Source organism: Egretta garzetta, unplaced genomic scaffold (genome assembly GCF_000687185.1).
Source record: "Egretta garzetta isolate BGI_Z169 unplaced genomic scaffold, ASM68718v1 scaffold268, whole genome shotgun sequence".
Classification (NCBI taxonomy): domain Eukaryota; kingdom Metazoa; phylum Chordata; class Aves; order Pelecaniformes; family Ardeidae; genus Egretta; species Egretta garzetta.
Genome location: NW_009260600.1, coordinates 162119 through 181282, shown reverse-complemented (window position 1 = coordinate 181282; position 19164 = coordinate 162119). Strand labels below are relative to the sequence as shown.

At 47.5% G+C, this 19164-nt stretch overlaps 2 protein-coding genes and 2 non-coding genes across 4 annotated transcripts in view; 3 read left to right on the top strand and 1 right to left on the bottom strand.

The window, feature by feature from the left end:
• Positions 1–3481, top strand: part of TPT1 (tumor protein, translationally-controlled 1) — a 10849-nt gene extending 7368 nt beyond the window's left edge. The window contains exons 3-6 of the mRNA XM_009644772.2: positions 209–401; positions 1135–1240; positions 1726–1842; positions 3272–3481. Of these exons, the coding sequence (XP_009643067.1) occupies positions 211–401; positions 1135–1240; positions 1726–1842; positions 3272–3274 (417 nt within the window). The 5' untranslated portion in view covers positions 209–210 and the 3' untranslated portion in view covers positions 3275–3481. The remainder of the gene's footprint in view (positions 1–208; positions 402–1134; positions 1241–1725; positions 1843–3271) is intronic.
• On the top strand, positions 3076–3205 carry LOC118452897. Its single transcript, XR_004842774.1, has one exon. It is a non-coding gene; the product is annotated as a small nucleolar RNA SNORA31 (small nucleolar RNA).
• Positions 3482–4213: 732 nt separating the features above from the next.
• Positions 4214–4349, top strand: LOC118452898. Its single transcript, XR_004842775.1, has one exon. It is a non-coding gene; the product is annotated as a small nucleolar RNA SNORA31 (small nucleolar RNA).
• Positions 4350–13398: 9049 nt separating this feature from the next.
• GTF2F2 (general transcription factor IIF subunit 2) overlaps positions 13399–19164 on the bottom strand; it is a 98722-nt gene continuing 92956 nt past the window's right edge. The window contains exon 9 of the mRNA XM_009644771.2: positions 13399–14285. Coding sequence (XP_009643066.2) covers positions 14166–14285 — 120 coding nt within the window. The 3' untranslated portion in view covers positions 13399–14165. The remainder of the gene's footprint in view (positions 14286–19164) is intronic.

Genomic DNA, 19164 nt, shown 5'->3' with positions numbered 1-19164 from the left:
GGAGCGCTGTGCTGCCGGGGTAAGGCGGCTTCGCTCCGGCACCGGGAGAGGAGCCTGGCTTAAGAAATCTGTGCTCGGGCTGCAGCCGCGGTCCTTGCTCTTAACTGTGGCTCTGAAGTCATGCCCTGCTGTCAGGTCATAGATGTGTAAGAGCGGTAGCATTTAAGATTTTTGCAGAGCCGTTAAGTTTTTTGATGTCTCTAAATCTAGATGGTCACCAGGACAGAGGGTCAAATTGATGACTCTCTAATTGGTGGCAATGCCTCTGCTGAAGGTCCTGAGGGAGATGGAACAGAAGCCACGGTCATAACTGGTGTTGATATAGTAATAAACCACCACCTTCAGGAAACCAGCTTTACAAAAGAATCCTACAAGAAGTACATCAAGGACTACATGAAAGCGTAAGTATTAGTAGGCTTTTTCTTCAAATGAGAGTGCAAAATTGTTGGGTTGTTGAAGTTTTAAAGACAGTGTTGAATCTGGTTCGTAGTAGGTGTTAGTTCTGATACAGGTGTCAAACTGGCTGTGAACTTCAGTGATGTCTTAATACTTGGCAAAACTGGGACTTTAAAGAATTGATACTGGAATATCTTTAAGTTTATATTGGCTGAGGCAGAGGACCTGATCATGTGTTTTGGATACGATTTATAACCTTGCTGTTTTCTTTTTGATCCTTCGATACCACACCTTTAATGGGGAAAGGGGTGGGGTGGTGAAGAAAGTTTCAGGACGCTTTTTGAACTTGACACTTTAAATGTCCAAATATATTGTGTGTGAATGGAACTTTTTGCTAATTCAAGGTATAATTTATGTTGCTCAGTGTTTAGTGGGTTAGCATTAAAGGTGAAATTGCTTTCTCTGTGATAGTACTCTTGATGTTGGGGAAGTGGCTTGCTAATTTTTGTCTACCACTAGCCTAGAAGTAAAATGTGCTTGCTATGAGTGGCAGGCACTGTTCTGCTAATTAACTAGCAAAATTAAGTTAAAATCTGGGGGCTTTGAAAGGGAGAAGGGGGCAAAAGCAGAAAACCCCGAACAGTTTGACTGCCAGTAACTTTGTGCTATGATGTGATGCTGCACGGTGAAGTTACTAGGCTAGAATGTGCTTTCAGAGCTTTTTTCCCACCCTTCCAGAATCAAAGCCAGACTTGAGGAACACAAGCCAGAGAGAGTAAAGCCTTTTATGACAGGGGCTGCAGAACAAATCAAACACATCCTCGCTAACTTCAAAAACTACCAGGTAAGGAAACTTAATGTTGTCTTAGGGCAGTATTGCATGTACAAGCTGCAATTGGTTCCTCTGCTGAACTAGCTTGTGGAGAGTTTTGAGGGCTCCTGTTGTGAGGACATCTACCTTTCTGTGGGAGTACTAGGGGCTCTGAGAGTCAGGGAGGAGAAAGTGAAAGACTCTTTGGTGTTTGGGGATCTCATTTCAGTTTGCAACACTTGTGAACTGCGTTTGTAGTTATCGCCATTTAGGAACTGTGGACTTAAGAGACTTGAAAAATAGATCTCTTTGGCCCCTGCTGTGTCCTACTCTGCTATTCATAGCAGTGTCGTAAAGTTGTCTGGTACTAAAATGGACAAGCTGCAGAAAGCAAAATCCCTGCAGCTGGTCAGGGAGACCTTTAAACTGAACTAGTAGATGTTACGGCTTTCTTGTGTAACAGGCACTTTCCCTTGGTAGTGGCTCATTAAATGTCTCAGTAATGCATTTCTCTGAAGTTCTTTGTAGGAGAGAACATGAATCCAGATGGTATGGTGGCTCTCCTGGATTTCCGTGAGGATGGTGTGACCCCATATATGATTTTCTTTAAGGACGGCTTAGAAATTGAGAAATGTGTAAGTATGGACCTGAATTGGATGAATGTGCCTAACAACATGGTTGGCTTTTTCAGTGCATTGCTGTGTCCCTGTTAAAAGTGGAGCAGTAACTGCCAGTTCAAAAATGTAAAGTTCATGGCCTAATTGCCGCTTCGTACTATACAAAGTGGCTGAAACTTCCCTTGTAGACTATTGAGTCATACTCAAAGGGGATGTCACCACAGTGATTCATCATGATGTAATAGCTAAGAAATGCAGCAGGGATTGCCTTGGTGAGATGTGTGTAATTGGTTATGGTTTTAAACTATTAGATTAAAGACAGTGTCCTCTGAAATGGAGCACTCTACTTTGGGTCACTCTGGTGGGGGTTAATTCTGAACTACCTTACATGATCATGTTTCATCTTTCACTTAATCTGATGCCCTTATTTTGTTATGCAAGAACCATCTGTTTAAATATTGCCCTAAATTTGGGAACATGGTAATGCTTGACTGAGTGCTTAACCTTATTCTATCTGGAATCTCCAGCTGCCTGAGCTCAGGCAGCTCCTGTGTGGCCTGCTTTCTCTTGAGTTACTCCGGGTTGGAATGTGGTTGCAAGGAAACAGTATTTGGATCCCAACACTTGCTGTTTTTTGCTTATTCTGAGAGCAGTGGAATTCACTGCAGACGAGCAGTGTGGGATCACCAATTGCTTTGCCCAGTTATTGCAGACTTATGAAGCCTGTTTATAGCCAGCTAAATTTATCTGTAAAGCCTCTTACAGACTTTCTGGTATGCAAGTCATGTAGAGATGAACCAACTTCTAGCGTGGAGCAGTAGCCCAACTAGAGGAACACTTCTGCTGGCCCAGACACACCACCTTTGCAACGTGACTGAAGGGTGATGTCTGTCTGGGACCAGGCAGCGGGTACCTGGAAGGTACCTCCTCCGAGCGGAAGCTTGTGTGCATCTCCCCTGCTTGGGCAGGCCTTGTGGATGTTAATTCGGATAACCACATCTGCCTCAAGACGGGGTAAAAGGATAGTAACAAGGTGTTCCAGTGGGCAAAAAAAACCTGTTCCAGCTTCTTGGTGCAGCTCTTGTAAGAAGATGGCACATGCATTGTAAGCTTTAGTACTTGTTTAGGACATGCTCTTATTTGAGAGGAAAGGTGGAACTTGTGTGTCAGGCAGAGAGGGTGTGAATGAGTATCTTGTCTGGCCTGCTCAGCAGCTGATGCCAGTTGCTCTGTGTGATGGCAGAAAAGGCTCAGCATCCTCTGATAGACCATGAGCACTTGTCCTGTTGCTCTTTGGTTTGCAATAAGATGCAAAAATAACTTCCTTGCGCTTTCTGCCTGCCTGGCTGTGGCAGCTCAGATTGAATTAGGGAATACACAAATAAGTTACAGAAACTTAACCCTGACTGTCATGACCTCGAACTGACACTTGCTGCTCTTGTTTCAGTAACAAATCAAGCAGTATGGTTTTGGATCACTCGTCTTCATAGCTGGCTGCTGTTTCTTCTTCATCGGCACAACACCAGGAATTGGCAATGTCTAACAACTGGACTGATGTCATCTTGAGCTTTATTCACTTATTTTGACCCTGATTTGGAGTGGAGGCATTGTTTTAAAAAAAGAAAAAAACAAACATCTGTCATGTAGGTTGTCTAAAATAAAACTCATTTAAACCCATCCCAGGTGATGCCTTTTGGTCTAATGTATTTCTTAGGGTGACTTGCAGGAGAGGTTGCAGCAAAATGTTTGTCCAAGGATTTGGTACTGTCAGTAGTATAGGCTGCTCCTAGCACCCTACAACTTGACTGTCTTCAGGCAGACCTCATGTAGTTTCTACCTGTGGCATTGGAGTGCAAAAGCAGGCTGAGGGGAATTAAGGCAAAGCTCAAGAAATGTCATCGTATTGGAACGGACCTTCATCTTCTACAATTGCACAGAGACTTCTATGTCTGGAAGATACCAGAATTACTTAAAAAAAACCAAAACAAACCAGAATGGAATATGCACTACTTGGTCTGAGTGCTGGCTGAGCTGCTTTGTCAGACAAGGATGCTTGAGCCTGTCCTCTGCTGTAGTTTGACTTCAGGATGAAGGTAGGAGGATGGATGGAGCGCTGGTCTAACACCAGCACTCCCTCTAAGCCCAGGTAGTGGGAATGTTGTGGGGAGGGAGTGAAGCTACAAGGCTTCCAACATGGCCTGGCTGTGCAGGAGCAGATGAGCTAGAACTTGGTCAAGTTACAGGATTTTTTTCTGTACTTGCCTGCCTGGGGAGAGAAATGTTGGCATGGCCTAGCCCTGTCCTAGGCTTACCACAAAGCAGGCGTGTGTCCGGGCTTGAGACTTACCTGAGCATGTACAACTGTTCCTGCTGTGTTCCTCTTTAGGAAATGCATCCGTTTGACAGACCTGGAGCAAACAGCTGTTGCCTCCCTGGTTCTTGCTGAGATGCAACAGGAATGGGTTCCTTGCGCTTTCTGCCTGCCTGATCTTGTGGCAGTCTGGATTGAACAAAGGAATACAGACGCCTTCACAGAGCCTCCGCCGGGGCGAGGGGCTTTGTGTTGCTGCCGACAGCGCGATCGTGGGTGCCTGGGCAGGGATGTCTCCTTGGACTGAAGTCATTAACTGGTCAAGGTTAAAGTGCCTGACAGGGGTGGGCGTGACCCACTTGCCACTGATCTGTGAAGCCTCAGGCCTCTGCTGCAGCAGGGTTTTGGCATCTTGGCTGTTTTCTGTCAGATGTTGGCCCCTGGTGCCGGAGGGCTGAGGCGGAGGTAGGTTTCTGCAGGGGCGTGATGGATGCGGCTGTGGGGTGGGAGGAGTGAGATACTCAGGCATGCTCCACTCCCACCACCAGAGAGTTATCTCGGAGGTTCCTGTCTTGTTTAAATGCACCCTATTTTAGTTCTGTGGGAACCTCATTTGCATATCTGGGGGGTTTTTTTAGCTTTCCCAAGGAAGGGTCTCAGGCCAGCTGTGCTTCTGGCTGAGGTTCAATTTTGGCATAATCTGAGTGATATAAATTAATGTTCCTCTGCCTTCACCCAGTGGAGCTGAATTGCAGGGAGGCAGGTTCAAAGCCTTAAATTAAATCCCTGTGAGGCAGCTCTTGCTTTCCTTGCAGAGGATTTGTTTCATGGGGCCAGGTGAGGGTGCTATCTTACAACAGGAAGGGTATCTTTGCTAAAAACCTGGGAGCCTCGAAGGGGAGAGTAGAGTAAGCATTTGCTTAGTTTGAGGCTTTTGCTTCTCAGTGGAGTAAGTTCAGGGCAGTGCTCAAGTGGCCACACAGCCCCTGCTCAGGCTGTGCAGCCCCAAATACCCCTGGCTCCCAAGTCCAGTGAGTCTAAGTGTTTAAAACTGAGCGGAGCTGGGATGTGGGAGTGACAATGGCTGTTCCCCCCTGCCTGGCTACTTATGCTGAGGCTGGGAACCTTGGAGCAAGCTGCTGTGTGGCAGCTCTGTGCAAATGATGAGGTGCTGCTTTGAAAAGCAGGGGCTTAAAAGCATGGTTGAGCACAGCCTTGCTGTCGGGTTGAATGGCTTGTGGCAAACTGTGCTATCCTGTCTGTCCTCCAGGCTAATTGGGATATTTAATTGGTGTGTGCAAACATGCCTAACGTGGGTTACATGCTTGTATCAGTCTTGTATGTGTTATGGGGTGTCCCTTCAGCCTGCGGTAGGAAAGCATCAGCTCAAAGGCTCTTGAGATGCAGGTTTTTGTTCTGTTTGTCTCTCGTGAGCTGCAAGGGAAGTGGTTTTGCTGCTGGCTGCACTGTGGTTCCCAAAATGCATTGCTGCCTTCAGTTTCTCAAGGAAAAGGGCAAGTCTTGCTGCTCTGCTGTGTCAAGCCTGCCCAGTACTGGGGAGGAGAGGTTAAACCATGCTTGGTGGCAGGGAGAGACCATGGCAGTGACAAGCAGCGGTCTCTGCTGTGCTGCTGTGGTAGCTGCTTGCAGTGGAGGCAGGGCAAGGGAAAGTCAGGATCCAGCTCCTTGTGCTGGGAGTTGCTACGTGCTGCAAAGTGGGAGGCCTGTGGCTGGTAAATGCACGTGTCAACAGTCTGTGATGCCACTCCGAGTTGGAAATGAAGTCAGTGTATTTCCTTGTAACCCAATTCCTCATCTTCCAGCCCCTCTTCATTTCAAGCTGCTATTTTCTGGGGCTGAAAAGCTGAAGTGATTTCAGAAGGCAAGGCTTTGTACTGCTCCAACTGCTGTAGCAGCTTTGGAGTTACTAAACTGGTAAAAATCACCCATCCTAACAAATTACCCTGGTGCTGCTTAAACACAGCCTGAACTGCAGGACAGCTTTAAAACCTATCCCCATCTTGTTTGAAAACCCGTGCTTATCAGGCTTGTATCTTGCATTCCTGGGAAGATATTTTCCATGGCTGGAAGGGCTGTGGAGTTGGCAAGGATCCAAACAGCTCTTCCTCTGAGCCTCATGGAGCAGGATAAGGTAGAAACCTTTCCTCTGCTGGCTAGGGTCTCAGCCCTGTGTGAGCCCAGGGGGCTGCTCCTGCACCCACCACAAGACAGCTGCTGGCAGGGGAAGGTTGGCTGATTGCTTATGGCGGGGGGGAGGAAATCCCTCCCTTTCTTAGTTTTGTACTTTTGTGGTTGAGAGAATGAAGTCTTGGGCCTGGGGGAAGCGGCTACTGTGCTGGGCATGTGTCCCATGGTCCCCTTAGCCTTCCCCCCTCCCACCCCACTGCTCCCCCTGCTCTTTGTCTCACAGTTTTGCTGCCCCAGCAGGGTCTTACCCTGTCTACAAATCCACTCTTTTGTTTTGCCCTCTCAAAGCATCCCTGCAGCATGTCCAGCCCACAGCCTGTATGCAGAGGTTCAGCCAAGCACTGGCAAAAAAACCCACCCCACCTCCATGGGCCAGTGACTGTGCTGTTAACACCCCAGTGCTGCTGCAGCAGCTTGTTGCTCCTTGGCTGCCTGCTTTGAGGAGGAAGAGTGCAGGCTTGGAGATGTTCCTGCAGTAGAGGGAACATCTGGTGAGCTGGGAGAGGTGCTGGTGGGGCCACAGGGAGCTGGATATTCCCCTGACACACACACCCCTGCCCCTAGGTACCCAATGGAGCCAGCCTGGCTCCATCCCTTGGCTTTGTCCACTCAGCAGGGGCTGGGTGCTGGAGCTGGGGTGGGTGATGGTCCTGGAGCCTTGTGTGGCCCTCAGCTGTGGCACAAGGAGGGAGAACCTGCAAAGGGAAAATTTTTAATGAATGGATGTGGGGAACAGAGTTGGGTTGGGTTTGGTTGGTTCTCTTTTCACATGGTTTAGCTCAAGGCCAGGAGGGGACTTTCTGTAAGCTTAGGACATGGTTGTTTTTAGACAAGTAAAATTACATTATTTTTTTAAAAGATGTAGGAAAAAATAAACCTGCAACTTGCCTCCTTCCCTTAGCAAGCCTCTGACTGAGCTGGCTCAAGCCAGCCTGCTGCAGTCCCAGCAGTTTTCAGCAACAGCTGTCTAGGGAGGATGCTTTTATTAAACAGCAATGGTATCTGCATCAAGATACCTCTGCTTTCTCACATGCTGCTGCTGGCTTGGACCAGGTAAGGGTCTGCTCCCACAGACCTCCAGCTGTGCTTCAGCTCTGCAGCCACTTCCCCAGGATACAGCTGCTGTTGTGAACGGGGATGTTTTGCCCTGCACCAGCCAGCAAGTAAATCTCCATGTTGCTGCTAGCCCACAGCAGGAGAGCAGCAGTTAAACCCCGTGTTCATTTAGCTCTGAGATCATTGTCTTGGTAGGAGGAAAAATAACCTCACCAAGCCTGAAAGTCTTTGCCATAAACAGCCCAAAGTGTGTTGCCAGGAGCGCAACTGTGCTGGTTTATGGTCCCCGTGGCTTGGTTGGCTTTTGGTTGAAGCCACAGCTGGAAGGTGTTGTGCGAAGATCACAGCCAAGTGGCTGTGGCCAGGGCTGGAGGCCTGGGGGAGCTCCTCTTGGTGCCAGCAAATGCTGGTAGCCTTGGAAGTGTGTTATGCAGGAGCATGGCAGGATGTCGTTGAGGCTGTGTGTAGCTGCTAGGTGTGTGGAGCAATTAGAGCTGCATTTATCACCTTCTGCTTCTGGCAGAAAGGAGCCCAAACACCCTCAAACTGATGCTAGGAGGCCTTTTTAGATTATTTTGGTGTGTGATACCAATGTTGACAATGAGGCAGTGGCTGAGCACAGTGAGAAAAATGATTCTCCAGAGCCCTCTTGTTATCCTGGGAGCCACCAGCTTGGATTCACCTCCTGTCTGTGACCAGCAGTGGTGGGAGGAGGCACTGCTGGCATTTTGGAGAGCAGCCCCTTTCATCCCATTCTCAGCAAGGTGCAGGCACGCTGACAGCCTTGACAAAGCAATGCAGCTGTTTGATTTTTATAGGGAAGGTCCAAAAAATTTGATGTCTAGAGAGGATTTAAGAATTGGCTTCCCAAAGTCTTTGTAATAGAGTAGTTGAGAACAGGCCACTTAAAGCTGGCTGCTCCTCCTGCTCCCCATGGATGCTCAGCTAGCAAAACCCCACTGTTGCTACTGGAATAGCCTGGTTCAAGGGCTGAGGTCCATCTCCTCTACCTACAGCTGTGTCTGCACCTGAGCTGGGCACCCTCAGCTCCTCCAGATGAGGCAGGGAGGGATGATTTCTCTGCCTGCTGCAGCTGAGTGGGTGCTGAGGGCTGCAGCCATCAAAGTACCAGCTGTTGCTGATGCTTGGTCAAGCTGCCCATAAAAAGGCATTTAAGGGGTGGGTGTAGCCCTTCACCCATCAGCTTTGGCTGCCCTGGCCCAGGGGCCACCTCCTGCCAGCACAGGCTGTCCAGTTCACCTGTTGTGGTGGGGATGAGTGCTTTGACCCCCATAAACCTATCTGATTTTTAAGCTGAAGGGGCAAGATAGCAGCTGCCCACCAGTAGAAGGGTTTCATGTTCATGGCCACCTTACTTACTGTGGGCCAGGCAGCTTTGGGAAGGACATGCAGGAGGAAAATCCTGTGGCTGGGGATGCTTGGGCTGGTGGACCATACACGGATGCAGCCCTTGCTGCTTGCAGCCTCTCCATATGTTGCTGGAGTATAAATAGCCTCTTCCAGGGCTGGCCTTGGCTGGGTGGCGGAGGGAGGCTTCTCAGGAATCCATGCTGGCTTTTATGTGAGCGCCTCTGGAAGGAAGAAAAAAAAAAAAAAGAAAAAAACCAACCAAACAAACAACAAACCAACAACCTTAAATTAGAGGTGTGAAGCCCAGGGTGTGTGTGTGGGTCTTATTTCCCTTCCCCAATGCTATCAATCCTCCCACCACAGACTGGTGGGGGCAGCTGGATGGGTGCAAGCACAGACCCACATGGCTGAGGAAGGACTCTCTGTTTCCTTCCTTGCTTTTAATCAAGGCTTTGCCCTTGCCTGTTCCTCTGGTTCTCAGTTACCTGGCTTGCAGCTGCTGAAAGCCTTCCCTGCCTCCTGGAGGTGCTCAGGTCCCCATGGAAATCCCAATCTTAAGAATGAGCTCCAGAGGTAAAACTAGTTAATGGGGTGGAGGTGAAAAGAAACAGTCCTTCCCTTCATAGAACCATAGAATTGTCTAGGTTGGAAAAGACCTTTAAGATCATCAAGTCTAGTCAGTCCTTCCTTTCAAGATGGACAGCCAAATGCTGCAGCTTCCCCCTTCTCCCATTTATTTGCCTGTAACTGCAAACACACCAGCTGCAAAAGCCCAATCCCCTGTGTGATGGTGTCAGGAGCAGAAAGCCCCTCTCAGCTGGCTGCATTCCTCCAAGGGATGCATTTTGGCTGAGGTACTCCTGACCGGTACCAAGCAGCTCCTTGCGCTCAGATTTGCTGAGCTGGGAAGGAGAACAGGGTTGCTGTGAGTTCAGCTGCTGGTGCTCGGGTCTCGCTCATCGTGCCAGCCCTAGCTGTGGTTAGCTGTAGCGATGCTCAACGGCACCTGCCTTCATTGACCCCTCTGGCTTAATGGGTGCCCAGTGTTCCCCATCCAAAGATATTTACTAATTCCCTATTCCAAAAACACAATGAGCTCTGAAATTTTTGTGTTTGTTGAGAGCTGAAGGTGGAAGAGTTTGACCTGCTTGAGCCAGGCAAGAGATGCAAACCTTAAGGCCCCTGCTGGGTGCTGAGCTCTGCTGGAAGGGGCCTTTTTTGATCTTTTCTGCTGGACCTTTTGCCATCCTTGTGTGAATAATTAAACATGCCCAGAGAATGGCTGACCCCACAGCCTGATAGTCACACAGTCTTGGTTAGGAGAGCCAAGAAAGAGTCCTTCAGTCCTGCCATCGGTATGAGAGACAAGGCAGGTTGGACCCAGCCACAGCTCTTTGAAAACCTCGAGAAGCAGAGCTACCTTCCAGGTGAGCCTGGAGCAGCAGCCCAGCTCTGATACCGCATTAGCGAGAAAAATGATTTGGTAGGAGTCAATAAATGCAGTGACTAATGAAAAATGCCATCCTGGCGACAGGGACATTGCAAATGTGGGTGGTCATAGCTGACACACGCAGGCGGTACGTTCAGCTGGAGCTCACTCCAAGCAGCTGGTGAAGACAATATGTAGCTGACTCAAAGCATGGCCAACTTTTAGGGAGCATCCACTGGGATCAAAGCACCTAGCGACCACTGATCCCGCTATACGAGCTCTGTGTCAAAAGATGCGGTGCCAGCAGCAGAGGTCTTGTGGCTGTGTCATTTTTTTGCTGGTCTGTAGCTAATATTCACACTCGGTACCTTCTGCTCCTGTTCCTCATGCTGTCCTGCCTGTCCCACCAGCAGCCTCTGGGGGGGGCCACAGGCGAGGGGTCGGTTGCGCAGGACGCGTGCCAGAGGGCGCGCAGTCCCATGCTTGGACCAGCCCGACGTGACAACGTGCCATAAGATGGCTGGAGGCCACAGGGAGTTTATTTGAGGAAGGAGCTTGCAGCCTCCTGAGAGCTCTTTCGTGACCATCCCCCTACAGGGGTGCCTGCCCATAAGACCAAGAGTTCTCTTAAGTCCTCGAGAAGCAGGAACTAGAGGGGTGTGACTGGTGTGATCGAGAAGCGGGAACTGGACCATAAAATGCAAGGAGCTGCCTGCGTGCCTGCCAGCAGAGGACCACCACTGAAGGCAACATGGGATCCAAGGGTGGTGATGTCTCTCCCTCCGCTCCCCTGCCTCTTTTCTCCTTCCTTCCTTCTATCCCCCATAGATTGATGGTTTTTAAACCGAGCTTTCCCCGATGGCTGGCATTGCACGTCAAACAGTCACGAGCTGGTAAAAGATCGGCTGGTGTCGTTTCACCTTAGTTTGCCTCAAGGGGATTCAGGAGCCTCGTGGCCTGACTTGGGTTACCCTGGGTAGCCTGATGGCGGAGGGGACTGTGGCAGGAAGAAGTAATGCTAGAGAGTAGATGCGCTTTTAATCTCGTTTAATGGCATTTAGCGCGTTGATACTTCTGCTTGTACCTATGGGACCTGCTCATGGACCAAAGCTTCGAGCGCTGATAGTCAAGAACATCTGTGGGAGCAGAGTTCAGCAGCGAGCAGCGACACCAGCATGTGGGAAGACCAGCAGGGAATTGGGGTTCATCACTGCTGCGAGTTCAGAGTTTAAATTAATCCAAATGTGGGGGCCGGGGAATCAGACTCAAATGCCTACAAGCCTCCTCCTCCTCTCTCTTGGCAGATGGCAATCCTGCTAACAGCACTTGTGTGAGGTCCCCTTGCAGAACAAGCAGAGCGGAGCTGGAGAGGTTTTGCTGGTTATTATGTGCTGGATCCCAATGAGGTTGCCCCAAATGCTCAATCATTATCGCAGCCTCGCATGAAGTTAAGACAGCCTTCAAAATTATGCAGGAAGCGGGAAGAAAAAAATGCTTCATGAGCTGCCTGGCTTCTAGACTGTCCACTGGATCTCTTTTCTTTGGTTCATCCTGGTGTAATGTTTCCTGGTTGTTTTTTGAAATAGTTTCCTTGTCCTGTTCCCCTTTTACCTTGAAAACTGGTGCTGCTCCAGAGAAGGCTGCAACCAAAACAGGGCACCTTGGATTCCCTCAATCTTTCTGTTGCTCATTGGTTGCAAACTCCACTGCTTGTTTACCTCGAGCACTCTCTTCATTTTTAATGATGCCCCTAAAATTTTTTATTTAAAAAAACCATAAAAAAACATAAAATATGTCATACACTTTCCATTACTCCTAAGTAGAGCTTATTTCCCCTGTCCAAAGGCACTCTGCAGATCAATAAAATACCTCCTTTACTTAGACCTTCTGGCATTTCACACTGACTGATTATATCCCTCTCAACTGAAGAAAAATTGTGAAGCAGTAAACTCACATAAAACCAAAAATACAAGCAGATCCAAAATACTTTTCCTGCTAAGCTAGTCCTGCTAGAGGTAACCTTTTCCCTCTGAAACGGCACAGTCGTTTTTACCTGTGGCACTGAATTACAACACTACTAAATCAGGATTGCATGGCATCCCCCTCCATGGTTTTAGAAGATCACCTCAGGAGCAACACAAGGGAGAAGCTGACCCAGACGTTCTAGGTACCTTAGCTGCTCTAACAGGACACGAATCCAACAGAGGAGCCCCAGCTCATGAAAAGCCAGAGTTCTCATCCGACATGGTTGTGAACGCAAGTCTCCGGAGGACTCGAACAGCATGAGGACAGCAACATGTGCAGGCTCTGGCTATTGCTAGGGAGCACATCATGTGCTGTAGCAAGACGTGAAGGCTGATGTTCCTCAGCATCCTCAGCTATCTCCTGCAGCCATTAGCAAGCTGGGTCCCGCTTGTGGAGCCTGAGGAGACGGGAGTCAACGGCAATATTTATGAAAGCACACACACATCCCTGGAACGTGATCTGCTCTTAGAAAGCTCTCAGTAGTCCACCTCCTATAGTCCACCTCCTAGGAACTGGACACTTGATGCCGCAGGAAGGTGAGCACCAGCAGGAAGCACATCTGCAGAGAGATACCTACAAACAATTCTAGAAAAAATTAATTAAGCAAAATTAAAATGTGTGACTTACTTATGCATAAGGGGTCAGAGTTGTTTTACAAACCTCTGAAGGCGTCTGACCTCCCCCCCGCCAAACATTTCATTGCTTCCAAGTGGACCGATAATGGAATGTTTGCTTTTCATGTAGACCTATGATTTTAGTAGTGTGTGCAGAAGTGATGCACACATCTGAAGGACCTGAGGGAATGTGTAAGTTGTGCTGTAAAACCTCACCTTCTGCTTTATTCGCAGGTATACTAATGAGGTTTTTTTTTTTTCACTCTGTTTTCCTTGCTCTTTTTTTTAATATAAAAGCTTTGAGAATGTAATTAAATAGTCCCATCCCTTCTCCCTCCCCGCTCCCTATCAAAAGGATGCTGAATAGACAACCCTTACAATGTGCATTTCAAAAATGGGGGAACAGAGACATGGGTACATAAAGCAATCATCTTCACCAAAACACACAGAAACACACTGTGGCAAAGCCAGCAATAAAAACGCAGTTTGAAAAAACCCTTCATACCTACGCTATCTACATCGCAACCTGGATTCAGTCAATAATGTCGAACATTGCGTGGTACAAATGAAAATAACGCTTTTATTGATATGCTTAAACATAAAACATAGGTAACATCATAAAAACCAACCAAAAGATAAATCTGTTCCTTGATGTACCTAACAGACAGACATTTCATTTTTTTTTTTTCTCAGTAATTACCTGGAGGGGATTGTTGTCTTCCCACTGACCTGCGTGTCAAACAGCCTTTGCTTTACCGGTTTTTAACTGTGTTGATTTGTTCCCATGGAGTCTAAGGACTGTGATGAGCACCACGGTTGCGGCTGTTTTTCCTAAAGCCTGATCCCAAAAGGAGCACCATGTCCGTTCCACCCAAGCGCTGCACAAAGGGTTGTGGAACTTTTCAGCCTTCCAGACGAAGCCCTGACAGATCCCAGCAGAAGTGAGGGTATTAACCTGGTTCTACTGGAACAAAGAGTTACGGGTTCCTCTAGGACACGTTTTCTTTCAACGTCATCGAGGCTTGGAAAAGCCACAAAGCTACCAAGAAAAAGTAAGATGAGAACTCAAAAGATTTCTAATAAAGATAAATCTAATACAAGTTTATTCTATAAATATTTTTTCTTGTCAAAAGACAGAACACTTATAGAAACATACAAGAAGTATTCCTTGGAAAAAACCTGAAGCTACAGAAAATTACAAAGCATCAGCTGCTTTAATTTAACTTGAACCTTGCAGAATTGCGCTGTGCTCAGTCCTGTCTGTAAACCCACCACGGTTCCCTCAGTGCAATCACTCTAATTCTCACTTGCTTTGTAAACACTTTTGTTAATCACTCTTGTCTTCTCCTTGGTAGTGTCTGTATTCTGGCTTCAGCTCCCATGTGTTTTTGTGGGTCCCCTTCACGTTGTAGATGCCTATTTCTCTTAAAATTTCTTTCAAGTATATCTGAAAGGAAACAAAAATTCAAATTATTCAGACAGGCAATGACCACGGTTCCTGCAGGACACCTCACGATCTGCTCAATCACATCAACTCGGTTCATAAAAACGAGGCGGCGGACAGCAAGGTTGGCTGATAGGCACTGAACTTGTGCGATAACGACTCTGCGATAGACTTCACCCCCCAGGCACCAAGAGGGATTAGAGCAGCCAGGGTGTAATGCCCGGCGCAAGCCCCAGGGATGCAGCACGGAGCACGGCAGCCCCAGGCGTGACGGCTCCCGGGCAGCCCCTGCGCAGCCCTGCTGGGGTGTGGAGAGGCAGGTACCAGCTAAACAGATGCTCCATGGGCTGCCGAAATGAGGCTCCCAGCACCTCTGGGAAGGTGATGCTGAGGTTACCGCAGACCTACAGCAGTAGCACCCACCCAGGGATGAGCTAGCGGAGATGCTCCACAGCTCCTGCCTCAAGTCGGAGCTTGCAAAAGCAAAAGTCTGAGATATGCCCGAGGTACCCTGAGTATCAGATGCACAGCTGGTCTAAAAATCTGTATGCGGTTAGGTTTCTTACATGACTGTGGAGGAGCGGGGACACGGGCCGGCTTTCTGCCACAGACAGCGAGCTGAGCCATGTGGGTGGCCACTGCACAGGAGGGGCTCCCCAGGGCGGTGGGACACAGCCAGTGTGCGGGTCTGTACGTCGCCGTTACCTCACACATCTTCCTCCTGATGGAATTTCTCCACCTGAGCTAAAAGCTCTTGGCTTTTCCTCTTGCTTGGGCTGGGGTTATCGTGAAACTCCCTGCCTTATTCAGACCACATCAAAGCGCCGTGCTGTTGGTTTTCAGGCCATTTTGCAAAGCTTTAAGCATTTTATTATGGCCTTGTTTTCAGAGGAGAGCTGAGTAGGTGCCAGAGGATTTTCTAATACATTCAAATATTAAGGCTAGGAAGAGAAATAAAAAAAAAAAAAAACCAAGCAAAGCTCTGATACCAGTAGCATAACCTTTGACACAAGACAGCTCACTAATATCACCTTCCTCTACTCTTTATAATAAACACCAGTAATTTGTTTCATTTTTTAAAGAGCCGTTTGCCTGCTTGTTTGTTTAAATATTAATCGGGACTGACTCGACTGGATTGCCATGGCAACCACAGACCACAGTTTAAGAATCCCCACATTAAATTAATAATTGCTTTAGTTTGAGCAATTTAATCCTCTTTGAGTGCATGTATTGAACTGGAGTTACTGGAACCCTTGTATTTTCTGTATCTACAGTTCCACTAAGCACAAATATCAATATACTTCAACTCATAAAAAAAAAGCAAGTATTTGTTGAATACATAGGAAAAACAGAAAGTCCGATCGCCTGGTCTCTTCCTTACACTCTTCCTATTTTTTGTTACATGGAAAAGTTGGGAAATAAATAAGTATGTTCTTAGTCAGTAAAAAAAGTCTCTTTTAGAGAAACTGATCATTACTCTCTCCAGGTACACATCAAAAATTTACAAAGCAAAAAAAATCCAGATCCCACGCTAATGACAATACTTCTTTTGGACTCCTGTAGGAAAACTATTCTTAAAAACCTATTTCAAAGCAACGAGGGGGGGGTGTTCAACAACTAAGAAAGATGACCGTAATGGACTGCGTATACAAGAGTTTCTCTAGGGTCTTTTCTTCGAGCGGAGAGGCTGCGCGCCGGAGGGGTGAGCAGTGAGTTCATTTTGCACTGCAGGGATGGCTCTTCAGCCTCCGAGGGTGCACGATGCAAACCCCGGCAGGTGGCAGCAGGAGATCAATATACATCTCTCAGCACACCTTTCCACATCTCATCTATTGCAGAGATGCTGTCATTGTTTGAGAGCCAGGTACCTTAAGACAAACGTACTCACTACGACAGCGATTAGCGCGCGAACTTTTTTCAACGACGACACTGCTGTTGCGCACTGCGTTTTTTTAAAAGGTGATGAAAGCAGGTGAAAAAGCGATTTCTACATGGGTATGTGTAGATGTGTATACCTGCCTATCCACCACTTTGTTGGCAACCCTTGTGCATGCACATGAGGTAGCTTTCAGCAGCGTCGCTGACAGACACTTCAAAAGATGGCAGAGCGGGTGGAAGAAACGCTCGGATTCAAGGTTAAATTCTGCTCTAGACCACATGGACAGATTAATGAGAATTGGAAAAAAAAAAAAATTGCACTCAGTCTCATGAAGTACACCCTGGGGCTGAGAGACCTGGCCTGCATCCGGGAAGCCAGGTCACAAGGCGTGACGATGCCGCAGGGCTCAGGCAGAACGACACTGCTACAGCTGCACGGTCCACGGCTCCCGGCGGCTCGCTGCTGTTTGGTGGCAGAATCTTTGGGTGACATTCTGCACCAGGCAGTTCTCACCTCTCACTGCTTGCTCACGCCTCCAAGCCACCCACCCAGCTAAATGAAGGTTACTTTTAATTTCAGCTAGTTTCCAGACCCAATTCCCCAGGCAGTTCTGCTGCTCTCTGGGCAAAACATCCGCAAGTTTTTGATTTCACAGCATAACAAAACGGAACAAAACCAACTCAAACTGAATAGCGAGGTAACATCTGTGCCACAAGCAAGGGCACTTCAAGCTGTGACCGTGAACTGCAGCAACTGAGGATTTGCAACATATTCCTACCTGCCATCTCCGCTACAGGGGGAAACAAGAAGCAGTGGTTTCAGGGAGGGCAGCTGAGAGCGTTAACCCAAAAAAATCACTCTGCGTGCACAGACAACACGGAACTGTTGGAGCTTTTGCACCATTACGAATCAGGGATAATGCTGCTGTACTGTACTGGACTTGAGAGCAAGTGGCTCGATGAGCTGAGTTCAGGAGTCGTTACGATTTTTCCTGCAGGATCACCTCTCCTTCCAGAAACCAGGACCCTCCACCTGGGTCTATGCTGTGCCAGGTTGGCCTATACATCTTGAGGTTCAACAAGACCCAAGTGCTGGGTCCTGCACTTGGGTCACAACAACCCCATGCAGCGCTACAGGCTTGGGGAAGAGTGGCTGGAAAGCTGCCTGGTGGAAAAAGACCTGGGGGTACTGGTTGACAGCCGGCTGAGTATGAGCCAGCAGTGTGCCCACGTGGCCAAGAAAGCCAACAGCATCCTGGCTTGTATCAGGAATAGTGTGGCCAGCAGGACCAGGGAAGTGATCATGCCCCTGTACTCGGTGCTGGTGAGGCCGCACCTTGAATACTGTGTTCAGTGGTTGTTCAGCCTGGAGAAGAGGAGGCTGAGGGGAGACCTTATCACCCTCTACAACTGCCTGACAGGGGGCTGTAGCGAGGTGGGGGTCGGCCTCAAGTTGTGCCAGAGAAGGTTTAGATTGGACATTAGGAAAAATTTCTTCCCCGAAAGGGTTGTCAAGCATTGGAACAGGCTGCCCAGGGAAGTGGTCGAGCCCCCATCCCTGTGGGTATTTAAAAGATGTGTAGATGTGGTGCTTAGGGACATGTTTTAGTGGTGGGATGGCAGTGTTAGGTTAACGGTTGGACTTGATGATCTTAAAGGTCTTTTCCAACCTAAACGATTCTATGATTCTATGATCTTCAAGCATACTACTCAGTCTGATCCTATATAATCAAGAGAAACTCCCCACTTCCTCCAGTGATGCCAAACACTGAATTTTAGAGCCTGGTGAGCGCTAATCAGGGGCCCAGAATTTCGTCTCAGAAAGGGATTCAATATGTTTATGTACATATAATTCTAACACAGAAGCTAACCTGTAGGTATTCTGTTTGCACATTTAAGGCAATCCCTGCTCTGTTACACCTTCCCTTGTGATTTTTCCATAAAAAGTGAAATGCTATTATAGAATTATGGGATAAAAACTTCTGAGAGAGCAGTTAACTTCCAAGCTCTGAAAACCCTTCTGAAACTTTGAGGGGAAAAAACCCCCCACCGTATTTAAGATAACTATTACTTAAAGCTGAAATAAAAGAAAAAAGCTGCAAACAATCTACCCCATTTTGAAAAAACACAGTTCTTATTAGACCACTGGTTCCATACTGGTTCCATTCTTCACAAATATTTGATTGCTCATACAAAAAGCATATTATATTCTCAGCCATGAAGTCCAAATCTAGAATTACTGCAGTATTTCCAGGGAGCACTTGGTAGTTACGCCTGGGTAGGTGGCAACAGATTTGCCTACCACTGCAAATTGTTATTTTTCATTAAAAAGGAAAACAAATAAATCCAGTAGTTTGCGTTCAGAATAGACTTGCTTCATGATTTCATGATCACAAAATAAAGATGGTAGCAAGTGCCTGCGTAACATGCAACATATTCTGTAGCCAAGGGTTTAATCTACTATTTACATTTACTATTATGTAAGAAAAATAAAATTATTTGTTACTTCACTAACAAAGATGTTAATTCCCTTAGACAAATGTGTTTTAAATATTATCAGCCAGCGATGTAAGCGCCTAGAACTTCATTTTAATGGGAGCTAAGGAGACAGCAGCAGCAGCAGCACTTTTTTCCTCGTGTCTGAAAATAACCTCAACATTTAGAAACTCAGAGGAGAAATTACATACCCAGACAATCTTAGACACTATGACAGAAAATAAAGCAGTGAACACTCAGCAGAGATTAATTTGCAGCCAACCTCTGTACAGCACGGGGAAAGCATGCCTATTCACCTGTTGGCATTTTACCTTTTTTTTTTTTGGTCAGGTATAGCTGCTCTGCAAACAATAAAGTCACAGTGGGCATTAGGAACAGATACTTTATTTTCAGAAGAAAACCAAAAGTTGCACACCAGAGGCTGAATTCCGCAGCACCAGGGATGCTCACACACGGAACGAACACTGGCTGAGCAGCAGGAAACAAGGGATAGTATCTTTAAATGGAA